At 39.5% G+C, this 21,396-nt stretch overlaps 1 protein-coding gene and 1 long non-coding RNA gene across 3 annotated transcripts in view; one reads left to right on the top strand and one right to left on the bottom strand.

Annotated features, from left to right (window-relative positions):
• Positions 1–752: 752 nt before the first annotated feature.
• opn7b (opsin 7, group member b) overlaps positions 753–21,396 on the bottom strand; it is a 72,392-nt gene continuing 51,748 nt past the window's right edge. For both annotated transcript variants that reach the window (XM_058762320.1, XM_058762321.1), the window contains exons 4-5: positions 4,366–4,700; positions 753–2,430 (exon numbers count right to left, since the gene is read on the bottom strand). In XM_058762320.1, the coding sequence (XP_058618303.1) occupies positions 1,939–2,430; positions 4,366–4,700 (827 nt within the window). In that variant the 3' untranslated portion in view covers positions 753–1,938. The remainder of the gene's footprint in view (positions 2,431–4,365; positions 4,701–21,396) is intronic.
• On the top strand, positions 6,464–7,305 carry LOC131531520 (uncharacterized). The gene is made up of 3 exons (XR_009268709.1): positions 6,464–6,573; positions 6,980–7,044; positions 7,136–7,305. It is a non-coding gene; the product is annotated as an uncharacterized LOC131531520 (long non-coding RNA).

A 21,396-nucleotide genomic window follows, 5' to 3' on the forward strand; every position in this document is an offset into this window, starting at 1 on the left:
ATTTTCCAGTGATTCATTTTCCTAAAAGCAAATGATGTACAGCATAAATTGCATAAATAACGATTTTAAATTGTGTTGGTTGATTTGTTTTTTTCTCATTGTGCATAAAAGTTGTACATTTTGTATGAGACTGATTGTTTTCTTTATCATATACCGTATATCTTTGGATTCATAAATAAAGGGTAAATTGCTGGATATCATAAAATGTTGTCCCACATACATCTATAAGCTTTAATTCTGTCAACCAAATATAATTGTGTGTTTTCAGTTCCATTCACAAGTGGAAACAACAGATTCCATCATAAATTGACAGTGTAATCCATAATATATTATTTGCATTTGAGGCTTGATTTAAATAAATAAATAAATACATAAATAAATGCATAGACAGTACTGAGCACATGCACTGACAACCAATGTCTCACTAGAAGAGAAGTCATGGGATTTGAGGTTTTCATCAGTAGTCCAAGAGGAATTGGACAGCTAAAACTCTCACTAAAAAAATAATTTAAAAAAATCAATAAAACCTTTTTAAACCAGTTACAAAAAAGCCTGAATGAAAGGTTGCCAAGTTGCTTAAAGTTTAAAAATGTAAAAAAGTTTAAAAGTTTAAAAAAAGTAACATTCTGTTCCTTCCAAACATGTATGCTGATATATTTTTAAGGAGAATTTGAGGAATCTTCATGCAACTCTTTTTCATAGTTCATGGCAACCATGTCCACTGTATCTAAGCTCCAAAAAAAAAAAAAAAATCAAATAGCTCTATACATATAGTACAACATGTAACTTGTGCACTGCAAGTCTACCACAGCCACATGGCAGTTTTGTGAAAAATGGCAAGAAAAATGGCAATACTGAAATCATTATTGACTAATAATCTGTAGCTCAAGTCTAATATGGCTCCTTTCAAGGCATCTGTCATGTTGGACCTCAATAACATTATGAAACATTAATGATTATTGTGCATCATTGATAAATAATTGTAAACTTATGCATACAGGTGTGGAAGGAATGGAAAAAGAACACATAATAACAGAATTTTCATTTTGGATTAATATTATTTGAGAGTGGCATGTCAAGTACAAATTTGGCATGTAATTTTGCTATCCGATTTCATGACAAAAACATACCTGTGGGAACTTTTCACAAGACACAAAATATGTAACAATAAGCACAAATTACTGCAGTTGCCAACAGAAATTAACACTAGAGGTGGTAAAACATCGAGCACATGTTTTCGTACACAGTTATGATTACAGCTCCATATGTTTCACTTTCTGAACATAACAAGCTTGTTCGGTGACTCAAGCAGCAAGGAATTGGATACGGAATTCTTGGGTACAAATCCTGTGAAAAACATGACTCACGATGAAAGAGCTGAAAGATGAGAGATCGAAAAACAAGCTAAAATGGCATGGTTGCGATTGCGTTTTCACACCACATTCGCTATTGTTCATACTATTGGGTAGGTTTAGGTGTAGTGCAGATGGTACGTTACTTTAAAACGTCACAGATCATTAGAGTTATAGCGTCACCCAATGGACATTTCAAGTCAGAACTGTGGTGACATGTACAAAACTAATGTCACATTAAATGTACCATATGTACATTCACCTGCTCCGGGGAAAGAAGAAAAAAAAAAACTAACACTCTTTTAGTGGACATTTCACATTGAATATGTCACAAAACGTACATGGCGGTATATATTTTGCTTCTTGCAAAAAAGGTACAGGTACATTTTCATCATGAAATCAGGTTGTAATTTTGCTACCAAATCAAATACTCTGAGTTACCAGGTAGCCAAAAAGTCTTTTTTGCTTAGTTAACAAGTCAAGTGGTGTAATATCCTCTTGCAAACGGAATACTAGTTAGTATGAGACTTTAAGGCATATTTATTACCACCTCTCTTTGTTTTTGCTACGATCAGTTTCTCATCATCTAAAGGAAGTCGCTGTTGATTTCATTGGAGAGTTGGCTGACTGCCACCTCACTGTGAGTGGAGCCAATGAGGATGCGTGCTGTCCTTTGGGGTGTGATGTCCAGGTAATGCCCTGTTTGTCCTTCTGGACAATGTCTGCACGACTGGTGGCTCTCGTTCAGTCCATTAGAGACCCACGTGAGGTTACACTTATTCTTTGTGTTCAGTTTTGAAAGGCTTGTTGTGCTTTTTTGTTGGCTGTCTGTCTGGCATATGCAGGTACAGAGTGTTCTCTTGCATCTTGTGGCGTCCCGGCACAGGGATTTTCGGAAGCTGGGCTTAAAGACGAGGTAGACCATCGGATTGTAGAGGGTGGATGACTTGGCAAACATGGCCGCCAGGGCAAACGCTATTGGAGGTACCAAGTCTGGTTCAGTAAAGGCTGCCCACATGGATACCACAGCGTACGGGCTCCACGCCATCAGAAATCCAATACATACTGCCACCGACAGCTACATAAGGCGAAATAAGAACACAGACAAAAATATCAACACACATATATTTGCAAAGGGTCAATGATATGATTGATTGATTTATGGATTACCAAGTGTATTCAAAAGGGCATTGAAAACCAGTTCATAAACAATGAATACACATTTGAATTCTAAAGTGAACATTAATATTTAATATCTGAACACAATTAATTTGGTCATTGGATCAAATATACTCAAAAAGGTACATTAGCTTATTTCCACTGCAGAATGAATGAATGAATGAGTGATTGTAATTCTGACTTTTTATCTCACAATTCTGACTTGATATAAATTTAGAATATTGAGCTCCGAATAAGATCAGAATAATAAAAAAGGTAATTTTTTTCTTCTTCTCAGAATTGAAAGGAAAATGTCAGAATTGTGAACTTATGAACTCATAATTTTGACGAGTTGCATACGCCAGTGGAGGCTGTTTGTGTAATGGTGTGAAGACTTAGCTCCATTTGTTTCATCTATTTTATTGTCCTATTAGTTCAGTGTTGCACTATTTGCAACACTTGCTGTCCACAGTCTCAGGACTCATCTCTGCTTGCTTTTCAGACATTTGATCAACACTTTGAAGAAAAGACTGAACTCACTGTCATCCCGCCAGACAGCCCATCAGTCCATCTCTACTGCCCTGATCTTCTGTTCAGCTTTGCCATTGAAACTAGCTGCTGCACCACTGCTAACATTGCTGGTAATATCACTGTGATAAATTACTTTGTCCTCTGTTAGTTAATTTCTATTAATGTAAACATCTGCTAAATAAATAAAATAAGAAGTGTATGACTATATCTAGTTTATGCACATTTTTTTTTTCTTTAAGCATGCACTGCAGTTTATCATCAGCCAATAAATGTTTGAGTTCATTAAAATCGGGTGGATTCTGATTAACTGTCTATATTTTTATTGTTCATCAGCTAAAAAAATAAAAAATAAAATAAAATCTAAAAGTGATTCCAATTATATCATTTTTCTTTGTTGTTAACATTATAACTGTGGTGTAGAATTTTCTATTTTCACAGAAGGATAATTATTCAAACCTCATGGGTAATGTTGTAGTTATCATTCTTGGAGTGAAAGGAATGCTTGACTTGATAATCACTACTAATTGACATCACAAATATTGCAAAGAATGAAAATCAGAACAAAACACCCACAACAGTCCACACATTTTCCATTGTTTCATCTCAAAAAAGAAATAGTATTTTAGTGGATTTATTATTTTTTTTCAAACATAAATATAACAATGATAAGTTAAAAAAAATTATGTGTACCCTGATAAGATTTCAGGAGAATTTGTTATCAATGTACCACTTTACAATAAAGTGTTAGTGTTAGTTAATGCATTAACTTTTTAGTAAAACTACCAATGAGCAATGTATTTGTTGCATTGTTAACGATATGAAATGATACGATATCATACGATATTTATTGGTAATGAAATTGACATGTACCAAAGTTACTTTTCATTAATTATATGTCTAAATTAGACTCAAAATATCAAAACAAAGTATCAAAATAAAGTGTTACCAAAACCTTATTGTAAAGTGTTACTATTATCACTTTTAACCTGGTTAATTATACCGCTTGACATTTCAGTTATTTGGAAAGTTATTAAATGTCTTATTCATTATAGTATTTATCTATACTATTTGAGCTACTCTTTCCTGTAGCTCAAATAGTAGAGCATGGCGCTAGCAACGCCAAGATCATGGGTTCGATTCCCAGGGAAAGCAAGAGCTGATAAAATGTAAAAACTGTAACTTGAATGCAATGTAAGTCGCTTTGGATAAAAGCGTCTGCCAAATGCATAAATGTAAATGTAAATCTATACTACTTACAGTATTTCCACCACTACCTCCAACAAGTTCAAACGAAATGGAATATCTATTCTCCTTCAACTCTTACCTTGACGAGAAGTGTCTGCACGTTGGAGATTTTGTTCTGAGGAGAGACGTGCTGCTGCACTGCATGCTGGGCCCCCCGGACCGTCACCAGGATGAGCGTGTAGGAGAGGAAGATGATGGTGCAGGGGACGATGTAGCAAAATAAGAAGAGGCAGACGATGTAGATCATGGCAGGTGTGTTGTAGCTGGGTGCGTGCCAGTCGATGCAGCAGGCTGTGCCGTAAGGCTCTGAGCCATACTGACCCCAGCCTGAGAGCGGACCTACTGCAAACAATGCAGCGTAACACCACACCCCAACCACCAGCAGACGTGCGTGGGACGAGGATAACTTATTACCTGAACAAACAAAAAACAGAGCATGGCAGATTGATAATTTTCAAAATAGCATTCTAGCATACTATTCCTGCAGTGCATAGTATTTCTGCTGTACATCAGGTACACTTTAGTAGACAGTGTGAGCAAATAAATGCAACCACAGGCAGAAAACATTTGGAGTGAATGTCTTTTAATAAATTTCTCTCTGTCACTGACACACAGAACGAACTCAACAATCATAATTTAACTGCTCGTCTATGTAGTTATAATGTAACCTTGGGGGGGGGGGTGGCTTAATTACATACTGTATGTTCATTTGCAAGTTCATTTGCAAAAACAGATAACAGGTTTAGGGTTAGTAGAATATGTTGACATATACTTGCAAAGTTTCTCATAGTCAGTATGTTGTGGACCCATCAAAATAAAGTATTAGAAGTTAGAAGTTGTCAGGCAGACAGTCTACAAATACTCTAATGCCTGCTAGTTGACATGTAGTTGCAAAGTTACGTACTGTTAGTTGAATGCCAAAAGTGGACTAACTAAAAAAATACAGCTAACTAACACAAAAACATGATAACATAAAAAAACAAAACATTATTTGGTTTCACTTTATTTTGATGGTCCCTTTAACACATTCTATTGACTATAAGTAATGTTGCACCAACATTTCTACTAACTCTCATTAGAGTGTTAGTAGTGTATTAGTTGACTGGTAGGGTTAGGGTTAGATTAAGTTGATACGTTCTTGCTAAGTTACTTATAGTGAGTAGAATATCTGTTGGGAGACCAACACAATAAGGAGTTAGTAGATATGAAGCAGACAGTCTACTAATACTCTAATGAGAGTTTGTTGACATGTAGTTGCAACATTACTTACTGTCAACAGAATGTTCAAAAGGGACCATCAGAATAAAGTGTTACCCATTATTTTTCTAATTTAAAAAACTGAGTTATCTGTTTTTGTAAATAAACTCTTCATATGTAAATATAGTTATGTGTTCTATAGTAGCCTACATAGCAAAATGCATTCAACTCTCTTAATGCGGTGTAGGAGAAACGCACGAATACGAAGAAGATAACGGTAAACAGTCTTTAATACATCCATGTAAAGGTAATCCACATCAGGTAGGCAGGATATACACACACATAGGTAGCGTTAACAAGACCAGACAAACTAACACTGAACAGAATACAACTAATAAGAGGAACGTAAAGTCAAGTCAAGTCAAGTCACTTTTATTTATATAGCGCTTTTAACAATACAGATTGTGTCAAAGCACTTAACAGTATCAAATTAGAGGACAGAGTGTCAGTAATGTATAATGATAAGATTAAACACTCAATTTTCAGTTAAAGGCATTTCATTATTGAATTCAGAGATGTCATTGTCTACACTGTTAGACATTTCTGTAATTTCCAGAATTTTTTTAAATTGCTGTGTACTACTGTAATGGTCTCTTTGGCACCATTATACTGAGGTCGTTTTATTTTCCTCATTTCTTACATTTGTATTGACACAATTTGCCCTGCACCGTGTCTACAACGCCGCAGCAGCTTGGGACTGACTACACTGGATGTGTTACATCGCTTCTAATGATTGGAAAATCCGTTTGTACTTCGTGTCAGAAACAGCGCGAGCGCTTGGAGTACATCTGTACATCAGAAATATACCGGGGCATCACATTACTGTCCGCATCCACTGTAGATAATATATATAATGGGTTCTATATTGTTTTTTATGAAGTCGCGCCACTCACATCCGAGAAAAACACGGAAGCAGCGGGCAGCGCCGCGGGTTTTTCCCGGGGATGAACCAGCGAGAGTGGGAGAGCTCCGGAGAACATCTACGCTGTGTGTCGATGCACTTTACGAGAGAATAAGACCAGCAAGCAAGGTAAAAATATATGTACGTTTGTCTGTGTGTTTGTGTCAGGTTTTTGCACACCAGTTTGCCTAACATTAGTAACATTTACTGGTCAACATGGCGGTTACAGAACTTTACTATGGTAAACTGCGCTGTCGTTTCAAACAACTTTTGTCAGCTTATTGAATTGTTACCGAATTAAAATTGTTTTTAACGAGCAACGCTTATCTTATATTAACATTAGGTTAACTAATGTGAAATTTAGTCCAGGTGTTAGTAGTTAATGTTGGCCAGTAGCCTGAGAAAATAAAATCCTATGTTAGCTAAGTTAAATTAGTTTTATGGCAAGCTACCTTTCTAGTTTTAGAATTAGTTTGTTATAGTTTTTAATGGAATTTAAGATTTACTGCATTTTTTTTGTATTTGTGTTTTAAAGGCAACTGCAATGAAGCACCAAGAAAGACATGAGCAGGCCAGCCACCCTGAGACTGATAATTCATGGTAAGAGAACAACTATGGTTTTGAGAGATTTGTGTATTCTATATGAGGTTTGCCTTTTAAAAGTGTGCTATTTATTCTACTTGTTTTTCAGAGAAGACATTTCTGTCAAAGTGGATGGTGAGCAAAGATGGTGGCCACGTTTTGGAGCAGGACCTGGGTTTTGCAGAGAGCTATGTATTCTTTGGCTGTTTGTCTTTTTCCCCCATTTTGTTTCTGTTGCCTAAAGATTCTTTGTGAGGATAAATCCAGAGGACACAACATAATGCACTGCAAAACATCCTAAGACAGGAGAAATGGTGAAGATGCACTGTTCCAGCATTGGAAGACTGTATTTTTATGTGTTATACATGCAATGTTTTAAATAAAGAATTTGATATTTTGTAATTATTGTGTCTGTTTTAACTGAATGCCAGTAGTACCTATGTAGAGTAAAAATAAAATGAATTCTATATAAAAATGATAAAATCTAATGAAATCTATATTAAAATGAATGAATTACAGTAGTATACTGATAAATCAAATACAGTTTGTTACTGTAAAAACCCTTTGAAATGTCTAACAGTGTAGCTCAGTTTAGTTTAAATAGTATCTGTGCAATCAAATTGACGATGATCGCTAGAAATTAATTAAGTGTCCCCAACTGAGCAAGCCAGAGGCGACAGCGGCAAGGAACCAATACTCCCTCTGTGACAGAATGGAGAAAAAAAATACCTTGGGAGAAACCAGGCTCAGGCTAAATGAGGATAATAACTAGACACACCTGAACATATAATGACACATTCAGACATAAACAGAAACTAGGTCACACTGAGCACATGGGGAATGAAAACACAAACAGTCCAGGGGTGTGACACTTAACCAGTTTCTCTTATTACACAGAATCACAGCAATGAAATGCAGTAATCTGTAAAATTTTAAATTGAAATTTTAAACATCCATCTCCTGTTTTGCCATTTTTTGCATTGGAAGTTAAAAGTAGGACTTATTCAAATACTGAATATGACACTTCAGTTTCAGCACAACAGCATCATAATATGTATGTGAATGAGTCAGAGCCTCGGTAACTTACCATAAAAGAGGGCAGACAGAGTTAGCCTGTATGAAAATGTTATCTCTCCAGTAAAGAAAAGGGTTTAAGTATACAGCTAAACTCACACGGAGCAATGAGTGAGCGAGTAGGGTTATAATCACTTTAGCCTTTGGCTTTAAAGTACCACCATAAAAATATATATATAAAAAAAAACAACAACAAAAACTCATAGTTGTCACACACATGGACTGTTTTGTTGTGTTTTTGCTCCCCATGTGTTCCTTGTGACCCCAGTTTTTTCCTGATTTGATTCCAGGTGTGTCTCGTCTTCCTCCCTAATTGTCCTGTGTATTTAAGGTCTTGTCCATTCAGTTTTTGTCGGGTCTACTTCGTCATGTTCGTGTGTCTCCAGCCATTTCCTGTGTGAATTCCCCTTGTTTGGCTTATATTAAAGACTGTTGAAATTGATTCCATGTATCCTCACTCCTTCCATCACAGATTGTGACAGAAGACCCGACCGGAATAGTAACCACCGTTTGTACCCTCCGTTTTGTTTAATGTTTTTACTCAGTTTTTTGTTTCCGTTGTGTGTTCCCCATGGATCTCCTCCTTCGGCCAGAATACCTCCTCCTCCTGCTGGAGCAGGGGGATAAATCACTCGAGGGCCACACCAGACTGTTCCTGGTCCTCGCCAGCCTCACTACCTACCCGGACGACGCACTCTGTATGTTCTACGATGCCAGTTTGAACATCGCGTGCAGAGCGTCCGAAGATGGCCCACGAGTGAATTTCACCGCCTTTGTGGAGTGGACACTGGCGAGAAACGGATCTCCGTTCCTCGCCTGTTCCCAGGAGAATCTCGCCAGTTCCACTCCCGACCCAGTGCCCAGCCCACCATCTCCCCACTGTGCGGAGCGCATGCCCAAGCCCACCGCTGACAGAGAGGGCCCCTGCTCCCGATTTTGACCCAGGAAGGTCCACAGAACCCAAGTCCAGCTCTTCTTCGTCTCCTGAGTCTTCTTTGTCTCCACTGATCCCGTCCAGCTCTTCTTCTCCAGAGCGCCATCCAGTGCCCACTCCCCGTAAGCATCCTCCAGAGTCTGCGTCTCCAGAGCGCCCTCCAGTGCCTGCTCCCCTTCCTGAGTTCATTCATGATTTACTCATGTGTTTTTAAACCTCCATCGAGCACAAAAGCAGATGTCAGACCTTCACACAGCGTATCTGTATAACCATGTGAGAGAAAGTCATTCAGTTTGGGAACAAAATGAAGGAGAGAACTCTCATAGAAAGAAACATGTCATAAGAATAAAGAACTGGCAACAAACTCTAACTAGTTTAAAAACGTTTTAACAACACTATCACGTCTTGACTTGTTTTACACATTTTTTTGTTGATATGTGTGTGAAAAACTCTAATAAAAACTTCCCTTTGTCCCGTTTAACACAGTTTCACAATTTAAAGTTTAAACACACAACAGTCTTCAATGGCCCACACAAAAACACGGTTCCCAAAACATTCGTAAATACCTTAGGATCACTGGACAGTAAAAACAGATGGTCATTTACGTGGGTGGGGGTGGACAAAACAGGTGTCCAGTTTGGGTGGGAGAGAGGGGTGGGGGTCTTATCTTTATGAGGCAATAAATCAAATTTCTTGACACATAGCACACTGGGATCTCTCTCCTCAACTATGAGAGACAAAATGAGAAAAAAACAAAAAAACAAAAAATCCAAAAATCACAGCAAGATTTCTGCATTTCACAGACCTGTAACTTCTTCTTTAAGAGGCTCCTCTGTCCTCAACTCCTTACCTGTATTAATGGCATCTGTTTGAACTTGTTATCAGTATAAAAGACACCTGTCCACAACCTCAATCAGTCCAACTCCAAACTCCACCATGGCCAAGACCAAAGAGCTGTCAAAGGACACCAGAAACAAAATTGTAGACCTGCACCAGGCTGGGAAGACTGAATCTGCTATAGTTAAGCAGCTTGGTGTGAAGAAATCAACTGTGGGAGCAATTATTAGAAAATGGAAGACATACAAGACCACTGATAATCTCCCTCGATCTGGGGCTCCACGCAAGATCTCACCCCGTGGGGTCAAAATGATCACAAGAACTGTGAGCAAAAATCCCAGAACCACACGGGGGGACCTAGTGAATGACCTGCAGAGAGCTGGGACCAAAGTAACAAAGGCCTCAAATCCTGCAGTGCCAGACGTGTCCCCCTGCTTAAGCCAGTACATGTCCGGGCCCGTCTGAAGTTTGCTAGAGAGCATTTGGATGATCCAGAAGAGGATTGGGAGTATGTCATATGGTCAGATGAAACCAAAATATAACTTTTTGTTAAACTCAACTTGTCGTGTTTAGAGGAGAAATAATGCTGAGTTGCATCCAAAGAACACCATACCTAATGTGAAGCATGGGGGTGGAAACATCATGCTTTTGGGCTGTTTTTCTGCAAAGGGACCAGGACGACTGATCCGTGTAAACGAAAGAATGAATGGAGCCATGTATCGTGATATTTTGAGTGAAAACCTCCTTCCATCAGCAAGGGTATTGAAGATGAAACGTGGCTGGGTCTTTCAGCATGACAGTGATCCCAAACACACCGCCTGGGCAACGAAGGAGTGGCTTCGTAAGAAGCATTTCAAGGTCCTGGAGTGGCCTAGCCAGTCTCCAGATCTCAACCCCATCAAAAATCTTTGGAGGGAGTTGAAAGTTCGTGTTGCCCAGCGATAGCCCCAAAACATTACTGCTCTAGAGGAGATCTGCATGGAGGAATGGGCCAAAATACCAGCAACAGTGTGTGAAAACCTTGTGAAGACTTACAGAAAACGTTTGACCTCTGTCATTGCCAACAAAGGGTATATAACAAAGTATTGAGATGAAATTTTGTTATTGACCAAATACTTATTTTCCACCATAATTTGCAAATTAATTCTTTAAAAATCCTACAATGTGATTTTCTGGATTTTTTTCTCTCTCATTTTGTCTCTCATAGTTGAGGTATACCTATGATGAAAATTACAGGCCTCTCTCATCTTTTTAAGTGGGAGAACTTGCACAATTGGTGGCTGACTAAATACTTTTTTGCCCCATTGTAGTTGTGTTTGCATTTTTTTAAATTGCTAACAAGCATTGTTCAATACTTAAACCACATTTTCAAAACTGTTCATACAGTCTGCATTACTAACACGAATCTTGGCCAAACAGTTGATCGCACCTCCAAAACTCACTCAGACCAACAAAACACTTCATATAGGTCTCAAAATAAGCTTGTTTCACCATAACACCGGGAACAATTCTCATTCAAAAAACATACATTTCATTCATAACACACTGATTTAAAAAAAACACTAAAAACAAGGATCCTTACATAATCGATGAACTTTTATCTTTGAAGTTTGAATGATGTGTCACATAAGTATTTCATTATTGGATAAGAATAACATCTTTTCATTTTACTAACTGTATTACAGCACAAAGAACGAATGAGAAAATGTGTCTTCCCTGATCCATGTTTCCAAACCAAATCATTTTAAAGCTATCCATTTGTCAAAAGATAACCAAAAAAGAAAGAAAGAAGAAGAAGAAGAAGAAGAAGAAGAAGAAGAAGACTAAAAATAGGACATCTGGTTTGGCTTTCAGCTGAAATTGCATTTAGTTGTGTTTGGAATAATAATTATTCAATTTCATAATAAATATTCTACTAAGATTTTATATTTCAATATAATTCCTGTAGAAATGGACAGTTTGCCATCATTCTGATTTGAATGTGCTTTTACCAGTTTTGAAAGCAGTGTGTTAGCATCTGAAAAATGTGTTGAAAATGTACAGTGTATTGTGGATTATGAATGACAAAAGTGTTTGTGGATTTTGAAAAATGAAAAATTATTCACAGTTTGGTCCACATAGACTTCTGTATCGCTGAATGTGTGAACAGTTTTGAAAATGTGGTTTCATCAAATATTAAATGGTGCATCATACATAATGTAAGTGAATTGAATAGCCTACTGCTTACCATTATTGGCATTATAGTCATTTATAGTCATTTAACATCCATTTTCTCAACGACGTAATTTGATTTATAAAATGAGACAAACCGCAGGACCAGATCGCTCCACAAATAAGCTCGTCTGTCCCGTGTAATTTTCAACCGATTTATGAATAAGAACGGAAAATGACTGCTCCACTTCACATTATTGTCCAGTGAAATTTGAACTTGTGCCAGATCATGATTGGTTGGTGACAAACGGGCATTGATGAATTATGTAGGCTAAAATATATAATAGTCTATATGGATTTTTAATTAAATCGACACACTAGCGTTTATTATTTATGAAAAAAAAAAAAGTTTAAAATATTGTTTGGTTTATTTTTTCCCTTCCGGTGTCGACCCACTCACTGAAAGAACCATATTTGAGAGCCTGTTTCAGAACAGACTACACTCAGTCAAGCAAAATGCACGCAACCCATATCAACGCCTCAGATTGACAGATTAAATAAACAGGAATTTTCTGACTTTTGAGTGATTAGTTACCATTTTGTACACATTATGTTAATTATAATTCAAATGCATTTTGTTTTAATTGACTACAATATCATTGCTATTTGTCTGAGAGGGGCACTTTTGAATAATTTTGAAAAAGGGCAGGGGCTTGAGCCCCCAAAGCCCCCCCCTTCTGCACGTGCCTGATTCTGTCCTCTTTTCGACCCATTTTGGGTTATAGTGAGAGACAAGGATCATGTGTCTGAGCTGCTGTGCCGCAGAAATTGAGCCACTTCTCACCTAAATGCTCACTCCTCACCCTTTTTCTCCCCTCATATGCTTGATTAATCTAAGTCAAACCATTAAAAAATTCAAACACAAAACAATGGTTGCCGGTGTGCAACCAGGTTTTCAATTTCTACTACAATTGGCCTTTAAGACCACAAATGGTGCTGCACTTACTGATACTTCAATACAGATACTGACTCCTAATTCTGATTGAAATAGTTTGCTGTATTAAAGGTAAAAACACACTGCTGATCATATATTTTATTTTAAGAACACATTTAACTGGTGTCTGTTTGCTATATATGGTCCCCAGTTTGAGTATGAGACCCTTTCTTTAAGGTTTGTGTCTTTAAGAAAATTTTAAAAGACAAATCCATCTTAAAAAAATAATCACTGAAGTACAAAGAATGACCGTGAGCCCCCATCTGACATGACGTGTTATGTAACAACCTTTTGTTGTTATATAGGTGTAAAGGTTATATAGGTCTTCTGTCTATCAAGTCTCTCAAGTTAACTGCTCTCAAACAGTTTCTTTCTGTCATTCTTTGACTCCTTTTGCTGCTGTCCTTCTCTTGAGCAGTCTTGTTTCTTTGTCTGAACCACTGGGTACGTTGTTTTCATCCTTGTAAGGAACGAGACTGGCTTTGAAATTTTCAATGCAATTCATCTGTCCAATGTTCATCTGCAGCATCATGTCTGTATTCACAGCGGCAGTTGCGATAGTCCAGTTCTCAATTTACAATTCATCTGACCGGCCGCTCGTTAACTTAGGGAAACAGTTTTCCAAACTGTGAATGGAGGTGGATTTTCTCCAAGGAAAAGAAGGCATCCAGGTAAAAACACTTCCCTTCACTCCTGAACCACACCTGCCTCTGCGCTGGTCCTACAGCTCGGATAACAATTTCTTTGAAACCGTCCGGCGAAACTTCAGCATACACAGTGCGTGAGAGTGCGCTCAGCCGAAACCAGTGCGACTTCCACCCTAATTACTCACAACTTCTTCCTTTGTTAAAAAAAAAACACCGCCATCTTTTTGTTTCTGTTCCACTAGATATAGCTACCTCACTTCCTTTCCAAATTAGACTCTCGTTCCTATTCGCTGGCGGTCACAACAATTGTTTTGGTTTCACTTTCCCAGTTCCGCCTTTCCCGTTCTGCCACACTCTCCCCCCCTGGAGAGAACAACCCATGGTTGTTAAGAGACGGTAGTGAGCTTAAAATCCTAGAAACTCTTCATCTTCACTGAGGGATTCCTGGAAGATTTCAAGTAGTTTCTGTTTTTCTTGGGTGTCTATTTCTTCTGCAGTGGGAAAACAGGGTTTTAAATTGCACACGTGGACAGTGTGGACATCTTCCCCAGTGGCCTCCACCGCTACCCAGTAGTTCAATGGGCCCAATTGATCACCCGGTAAGGACCTTTCCATTTTGGGGCTAGTTTGGCACTAAAGTGGTGGAGTGCACTTGACTGGGGAAAATTTCTTACCCACACACAGTCTCTCTCTTTAAATGAACTCTCTCTTCTCTTTTTGTTGTAGCTTCTAAGTTGTCTTACTTGACATTTTCTGCAGTACTCTTTTGCTCTTGATTGCAACTGAGCTAAATGTGCAACAGTGTCATAAGAGGGTGCATCAGGAGAGAGATTCTGGCCGTGCGGTATTTTGTCCATTGGTCCTTGTAATTTCCTTCCCAGGTGGAGTTCTGCTGGGTACATTCCAATGGTTTCCTGTACAGCTGAATTGATGGCAAACCTTAGCTCTGGAAGATACTGGTCCCATTTTTTGTGGTCATCCTCAACATATGCTGCAATCATTTGTTTTAAGGTATGGTTTACTCATTCTGTCATGTTGGTTTGGGGATGATATGCTGTTGTAGTTTTCTGAGTTAACTTCCATTCTGTACATATCTCCTTGATCACAGCTGAAACAAACTGCGTACCTTGGTCAGACAGAATGAAATCAGGAACCCCCCACCGGGTGAGAATTTCCTTCCTGAGAAGAGATGCGACCATCAGTGCAGTGGCTTTCCGTATGGGAAACAATTCAACCCATCGTGAAAAGTAATAGATGAAAACGAGAAGATATTCCTGTTGGTGAGTGCTGCAGGACAGAGGTCCCATGATGTCTACCCCTAGCATTTCATTTGGTTGTGAGGTGGTGACTTGTTGAAGTTTTCCAGCAGGCTTTTGATTTTCACCTTTCACTGTCTGGCATTTCACACATCTCTTGACATGCTGCTTCACATCTGTCCACATTCCTGGCCAGAAAGCGACATCGTGCAGCCTCTTGTAGGTTTTGTAGATTCCTACGTGACCACTCAAGGGATGTGAATGATAATGTGGTAGGATGGTGGGGATCAAGCTTCTGGGGATATACACTCGGAAATGTACTTGGCCATTAGGCAGGTGAGTCTTGTGATATAATTTATCTTCAATTACCACAAATTGGGTTTGCAGACGATTACCATCATTTGCCAATTCTTCGAATATTTGTGCAATCTCAGTATCTTTGTGTTGTTCCTCCCAGATAACAGCTGCATTAACTGGAAGCTCTGGATCTTCCTTCTGGGTGGAGTAAAGACTGCACTCAGGTCTGGAGTGCATCCGTGAAAGAGCATCAGGTGCCATGTTGAGTTTTCCCTTGCGGTATTAAACAACAAAATCAAATTTCTGCAGGTGAAGAGCCCATCGAACCAGTCGGCTGGTAGTCTTGGTGGAACTCATCACCCACTGTAAAGCTGAATGGTCAGTAACAACGATAAACAATCTGGGTTCAAGATAATGTTGCCATTTTTTCAATGCCCAAACTACTGCTAAATATTCCTTTTCGGTCACGGAACCTACACATACATTCCTTAGGACCTTAAACACCTTGCTTTGTTTAAGGTCCTACTCCCATATGCAATTACCTCCTCTAGGCCGCTGTCTTTCCTTTGGGCCAAGATTGCACCCAGACCGGTGTCACAGGCATCAGTATAGACCACAAACGATCGTTGCATGTCAGGATGGGAGGAGAGATTAGACAGGCTTTCAGCTGGTCAAATGCTTTCTGACATTGTGGTGACCACTGAAAGGAGCGTCCTTTTTTCTTCAGGGCATTGATTGGCTCCGCTATTTGAGAGAAGTTGGGCAAAAATCTGTGGTACCATCCTGCAAGTCCCAGGAAACGCTGAACTTCTTTCAGGTTGCTGGGCACGGGGTAAGATCGTATGGCTTCCAATTTACTTGGGTCTGCTGAAATGCCTTTAATGTTCACCACATGACCAAGAAATGTCAGTTCCTCAAGACAGAATTTGCTTTTTTTCAGAATGATGGTTAATCCGGCAGTTTGTAATCTGTAAAGAACAGTTTGGAGATCCTGAAAATGGTGGTTCAGAGATGGTGAGTATATAATAATATCATCAATATATACAAAGCATATCTTTCCTCTCAATTCTCCAAGGACAGTTTCCATCAGCCTTTGAAATGTTGCAAGAGCATTTTTCAGTCCAAAAGGCATTACGTTAAACTGGTACAGCCCAGAGGACGTGATGAAGGCGGTCTTAGACTTACCCTCAGGGTCCATTGTTACCTGCCAGTAACCACTGTTCGAATCAATAGTGGAAAAGATGACTGCTCCTGAGAGAGACACTAAAATCTCTGTGATGTTGGGTAAGGGATATGCATCTCTCTCAGTGATGGCATTTACCTTACGGTAATTTACACAGAATCTTAAGCTCCCATCCTTTTTTGGGACTAAAACCACAGGTGAGGCCCAAGCAGAGTAAGATGGTTCTACTATACCATTTTCCATAATTTCCTTTAATTGTTCTCTTACAGCATCTTGTTTCTCAGGAGTCAATCGATATGGAACGTTGCTTTATGGGTACTGGGTGAGTGGTGTAAATACAATGTTGGAGAACAGTTGTCCTTCCAAGCTGAAGAGTGCAGACGTTTGGGTTGGATTGTAACAGGTGAAGTAATTGCTGCTTCCCTTCCAGTGGTAAGTGAGCTTCTGTGACAGCCTTCTCTATCAAGGTTTGGTCATCCACGCAGGTTAATGGTTGCGAGACTGATGGCGGACATTGTAATGGCGGAATAGAGCTGAGTAGTGAAAGTGTCTGGTTTGAACGTTGAGTTTGTGGATTTCTCAGACACATTTATCTGCAGACCACTGGAAAAGATGAAGTCTAGGCCCAAGACTACTGAGTAAGCCAGAGCTTTAGAGGTGAGAATGGCAGCCTGAGTGGGAAAGACTTTGTTGTGAAGTGTGATCTGATCATCTGTCCATCCTAAAGGCACTTCGGCTTCTCCATTGGCCAAATAGAGTGGACCAAGGGTCCAAGGTTGGAGGTTGGCAAGGGGATCAATTTCCTTCCACAAACTCTCATGGAGAAGGGTATAACTTGCCCCAGTATCCAAGATGGCTTTTCCTCTCCAAGCTCCAATATTAATGGGCACAATTAATTGTTGAGGTATGGAAACAAGCTTAGAGGCTGACTTGTTGGATGATTTTGAAGGACGGGTAATAAACAGAGTATTGTTGGACAGGGGTACTCCTTGCTTCTGAGGTTGGAAGGAACATTTATTTCCCGCAGGAGGATGCTGACCAGAGGACTGGGTTAACTGCAGGGAACAATAGAGTGGACAGTTGCCTGGGGGGTGCTGACCTTTGCATCTCCAACATTGGACTGGAGATTTTCCAGCAGGGCGATTAGAGGTGAGTCTTTGTGGTGGTGTGGGTGGAGTTATGCGTCTTCCATAGTGTAATAGTTATGCATGGTCTTTTTCCAACTGAAAGCCTAGTTTCACTAACTCATCCACAGTGTTCACACGGCTGCAAAGTTGGCTGGCGAGGTAAGGTTTGATGTTCTTGAGAATCATTTTTACTTTTACATTTATTTAACTCGCTCTCAGTTAGAGTGGGCTTCCAATGTTTGCATAAAGCTCTGTATGTGAAGGCAGAGTCTCTAATTGATTCTTTTTCTCCCTGTGTTCTAGTTCGGACTCGCTCAGCCAGCTCATCTTCATAGTCCTCAGAGAGGAAAGCTGAGAGGAAAACAGTTTCAAAGTCGTTCCAAGTGGTAACAGAAGATCGAGCAACTTCCCACCAATTGCGTGCCGTGCTGTATAGAACAGTGTGGAAGATAGCCAAGATGTCAGTGTCAGCCAGGGGATGTAAGGCCAAAAAGTCTTGACAGAGAGTTAAATATAACAGTGGATCAGCATCGTCTGATGGTCTTCCAAATGTTGGGAAAGTTAACTTCAAATGATCACTTTTAGCGGCTGGTCTAGGTTGCTGGATGGATGCAGCCTCTGATGGTGGAGATGAAGATGGGTCTGTGTGGTGAACTGGTAATGGAGCTGGTAATGATTGGTCTATCCCTGCTCTTTCGAATGATTTGCAATAATTACTAATTTCCAATTGTAAATCTTTAAAGTCGTTTCCTAGGGCATACAGTTGAGTGGTACAATGACTGATCTCTTTGGAAAGCTGTTCACAGTCCTTTCGTGAGTTTTCCTGTGTGGCCTGCATGTCTCTCTGCAATTCCTGCTGAACTTGTTTCACCATAAAGCAAACCTCTGAGATTAAGGTACTCTCACTTTTCTGGAATTCTCCTGTCACCATCACCTTCATTGCTTTAATCAGTTGATCTGTGCTTCTCTCCTCATCTTGTTTATGAGCAGCTATCATGTCCAAGATTTGATGATGGTTAATTTAAATTTTTGCGGCAATTGTTGCAAGGTTTTCATCATGCAGGGAAATGGATTTTGCAGATTCTTGGGTGAGTTCTCTCACAGCTTTCTCTTGCTGTTTCAGACGGTCAAATAACTGATCCCCGTTTCCTTGTACATGGGCAGTAAGCTGATTAATTACCTTACCAGGTGTGGGAAGGTGGCCTTGCAGGCGATGCTGTGACACTGAGGAAGGTGATGAAGTTTCAGTGGAGGTGCAAAGTTGCATAGGGTCCGGCTGGAATGAAACAGTGCTTCCTGGAGGTGCGGAGGAAAACTGCACCTGAGACCTGGGATGGGGACTGCTGAACTGATTGGGCGTGAAGTGGAAAGTAGGAACATGTGGGGGAGGAACTGGTCCTGACTGGAGTTGCTATGTCTGGGGGTGCAGGTGGCCAAGAGGGAGTTGCTATGTCTAGGGGTTCAATTTCCACAGACGTTGAAGGTGAAGGAGGGGCAGTGGCCATGCTTGCAATGTGTTTAATTCTCTGTGAGCAATATAAATGTTGGGCAAATTAAATAAAAAAGGAAAATTCTGGAATGTATGTGTATGTTTTTTTTTTTTTTTGGGCAATGAGGGGCACTGAAAAAAAAAAAAAAACACTACAATATGTCCAAAGTTTACAAGAGGGTTACAATTTTCCCAGTACAGAAATTTCAATCAACACAAAGTTTAACCCAGCAACCCTCAATTTTTAACTCTCAAATACACAACAAACAGAATTTCAACAATTTCACATTTGTTTTCACAAGCTCTTCAGAAAGAAAACATGTAATTCAAATAAAGACAAATTCAGTTTTTTTTTCTTCTTCAGTTTAAACTGGCAATAAATGCACAAGGAGAAACAATTTTCAGTTTAGTTTTCACTTTAGTTTTCACTTGTATTTTTCACAAGAGAAGAGAAAAAAACAATAAAAAAACAAATGATTATGTCACATGAATAAGTTTACACATTGCACATCCATCATAAAAAAAAAAAACTAAAAAAAAACTATAAATAATCGCTAGTACTGTAGCGACCTAGAGCCTCCAGTCTAAGCGGCAGTTGCGATAGTCCAATTCTCAATTTACAATTCAATACAAACCGATAAAAAGGGAAAAATACAAACAAGATTAATTCTAGTCACTCACTTCATTAGACAACTTAATATAATAAGAAGAAAAGAAAATACTCACATTAAGGGGAGTTGTACATTACGGTATGCTTGGGCGAATGTGGTGTGAGTGAACCTTGGGTGTGTGTGTGTGTGTGTTATGGCAAGCCATGAGCCATCTGACCGGCCGCTCGTTAACTTAGGGAAACAGTTTTCCAAACAGTGAATGGAGGTGGATTTTCTCCAAGGAAAAGAAGGCATCCAGGTAAAAACACTTCCCTTCGCTCCAGAACCACACCCACCTCTGCGCTGGTCCTACAGCTCGGATAACGATTTCTTTGAAACCCTCCGGCGAAACTCCAGCAGTGCGTGAGAGTGCGCTCAGCCGAAACGTCCACCCTAATTACTCGCAACTTCTTCCTTTGTTCAAAAAAACCACCGCCATCTTTTTGTTTCTGTTCTTCTATATATAGCTACCTCACTTCCTTCCCAAATTAGACTCTGGTTCCTATTCGCTGGCGGTCACGACAATTGTTTTGGTTTCACTTTCCCAGTTTCGCCTTTCCTGTTCCGCCACAAGATGGATCCGCACGTCTCATGTTCTGATCATTCTGTAACAAATACATTAGGCTTGTTTGAGGTGATCACCACGAGATGCATGCCGGTTAGAAAAGTGTCCGAGTTACGTCTGCCTTGCTCTGATGTCATGCTGACATGTGCCAAAAAACTCCAGTAGCCCCTCACTGCAGAACAAAAGATCCAGGGGGCGGGGTTGGATCCACATCCAGGGGGTGGAGATTGGTAGATTTAGGGATGGAGATGGGTGGGTTTAGATAAATGTAAAGTGGGAGGAGTTGGATCTAGATCCAACCACACCCCCTGGATCTTGTGTTCTGCAGTGAGGACCATCTCAAAAACTCTCGCGACGGCGAGGCGGCTGTGTCGGATTGAGCAGTCACACGCAGTTGCTCTCCACCGACTGCACTGATCAAAAGCATGATGGGAAACGTCTGACTGACGACACAGCTTAATGCTCATTGGTTCAGACAACCGTGATGCTGCGTTCTCTTCTAAAATGTTTTATTTTTTAAATCTGATTTCATGCTATTATGTATTTAAATTGTGCATGAATATTCTCAAACACTATGACAGTGCGATCTCTGTGTGAGATATGTGATTGTTGTCATATTTTCTATAAAAATCTAAAATACATGTTTGAATTAAAATAAAAATGGATGATAAATATGCCTTTCCTATGGAATTAAATAGCAAGCACTTTGAGTGTCTTGTTCATCATATTTATATTCATATAAAAGCAACAGAACTGAAATGATATCATGTTTATCAGCAGCACAGCACATGAGTGAGAATAACGCAATATCTGCCTTTGATCTCGCAGGTATCTGTTCAACTTCGAGAGGTCAGAACTGTTCGTCTTGACTGCGCTTATTTCACTCCTCCCCTCACTGCAGCCACCTACATTTCAGGCGAGGCGAGGCGCATCTCAAACAAGCCTATTGACACATTTAACTAATAACAATTTATCTATTAATTAATCTATGAATCATATAGAATGTTCATTAATTGCTGATGCAGTAATCATTAATAAATGGTTTAGTTCTTCATGAGTTATACATTAACTCGTGGTTATCTGTGCATTAGTTAAGCATTAATTGATGCATATTTGTGCACCCGTATTGTAAAGCGTTACCAAAAAATAGACGTTTTAACATTATA

This window comes from Onychostoma macrolepis, chromosome 23 (assembly GCF_012432095.1).
Source record: "Onychostoma macrolepis isolate SWU-2019 chromosome 23, ASM1243209v1, whole genome shotgun sequence".
NCBI classification, from domain to species: domain Eukaryota; kingdom Metazoa; phylum Chordata; class Actinopteri; order Cypriniformes; family Cyprinidae; genus Onychostoma; species Onychostoma macrolepis.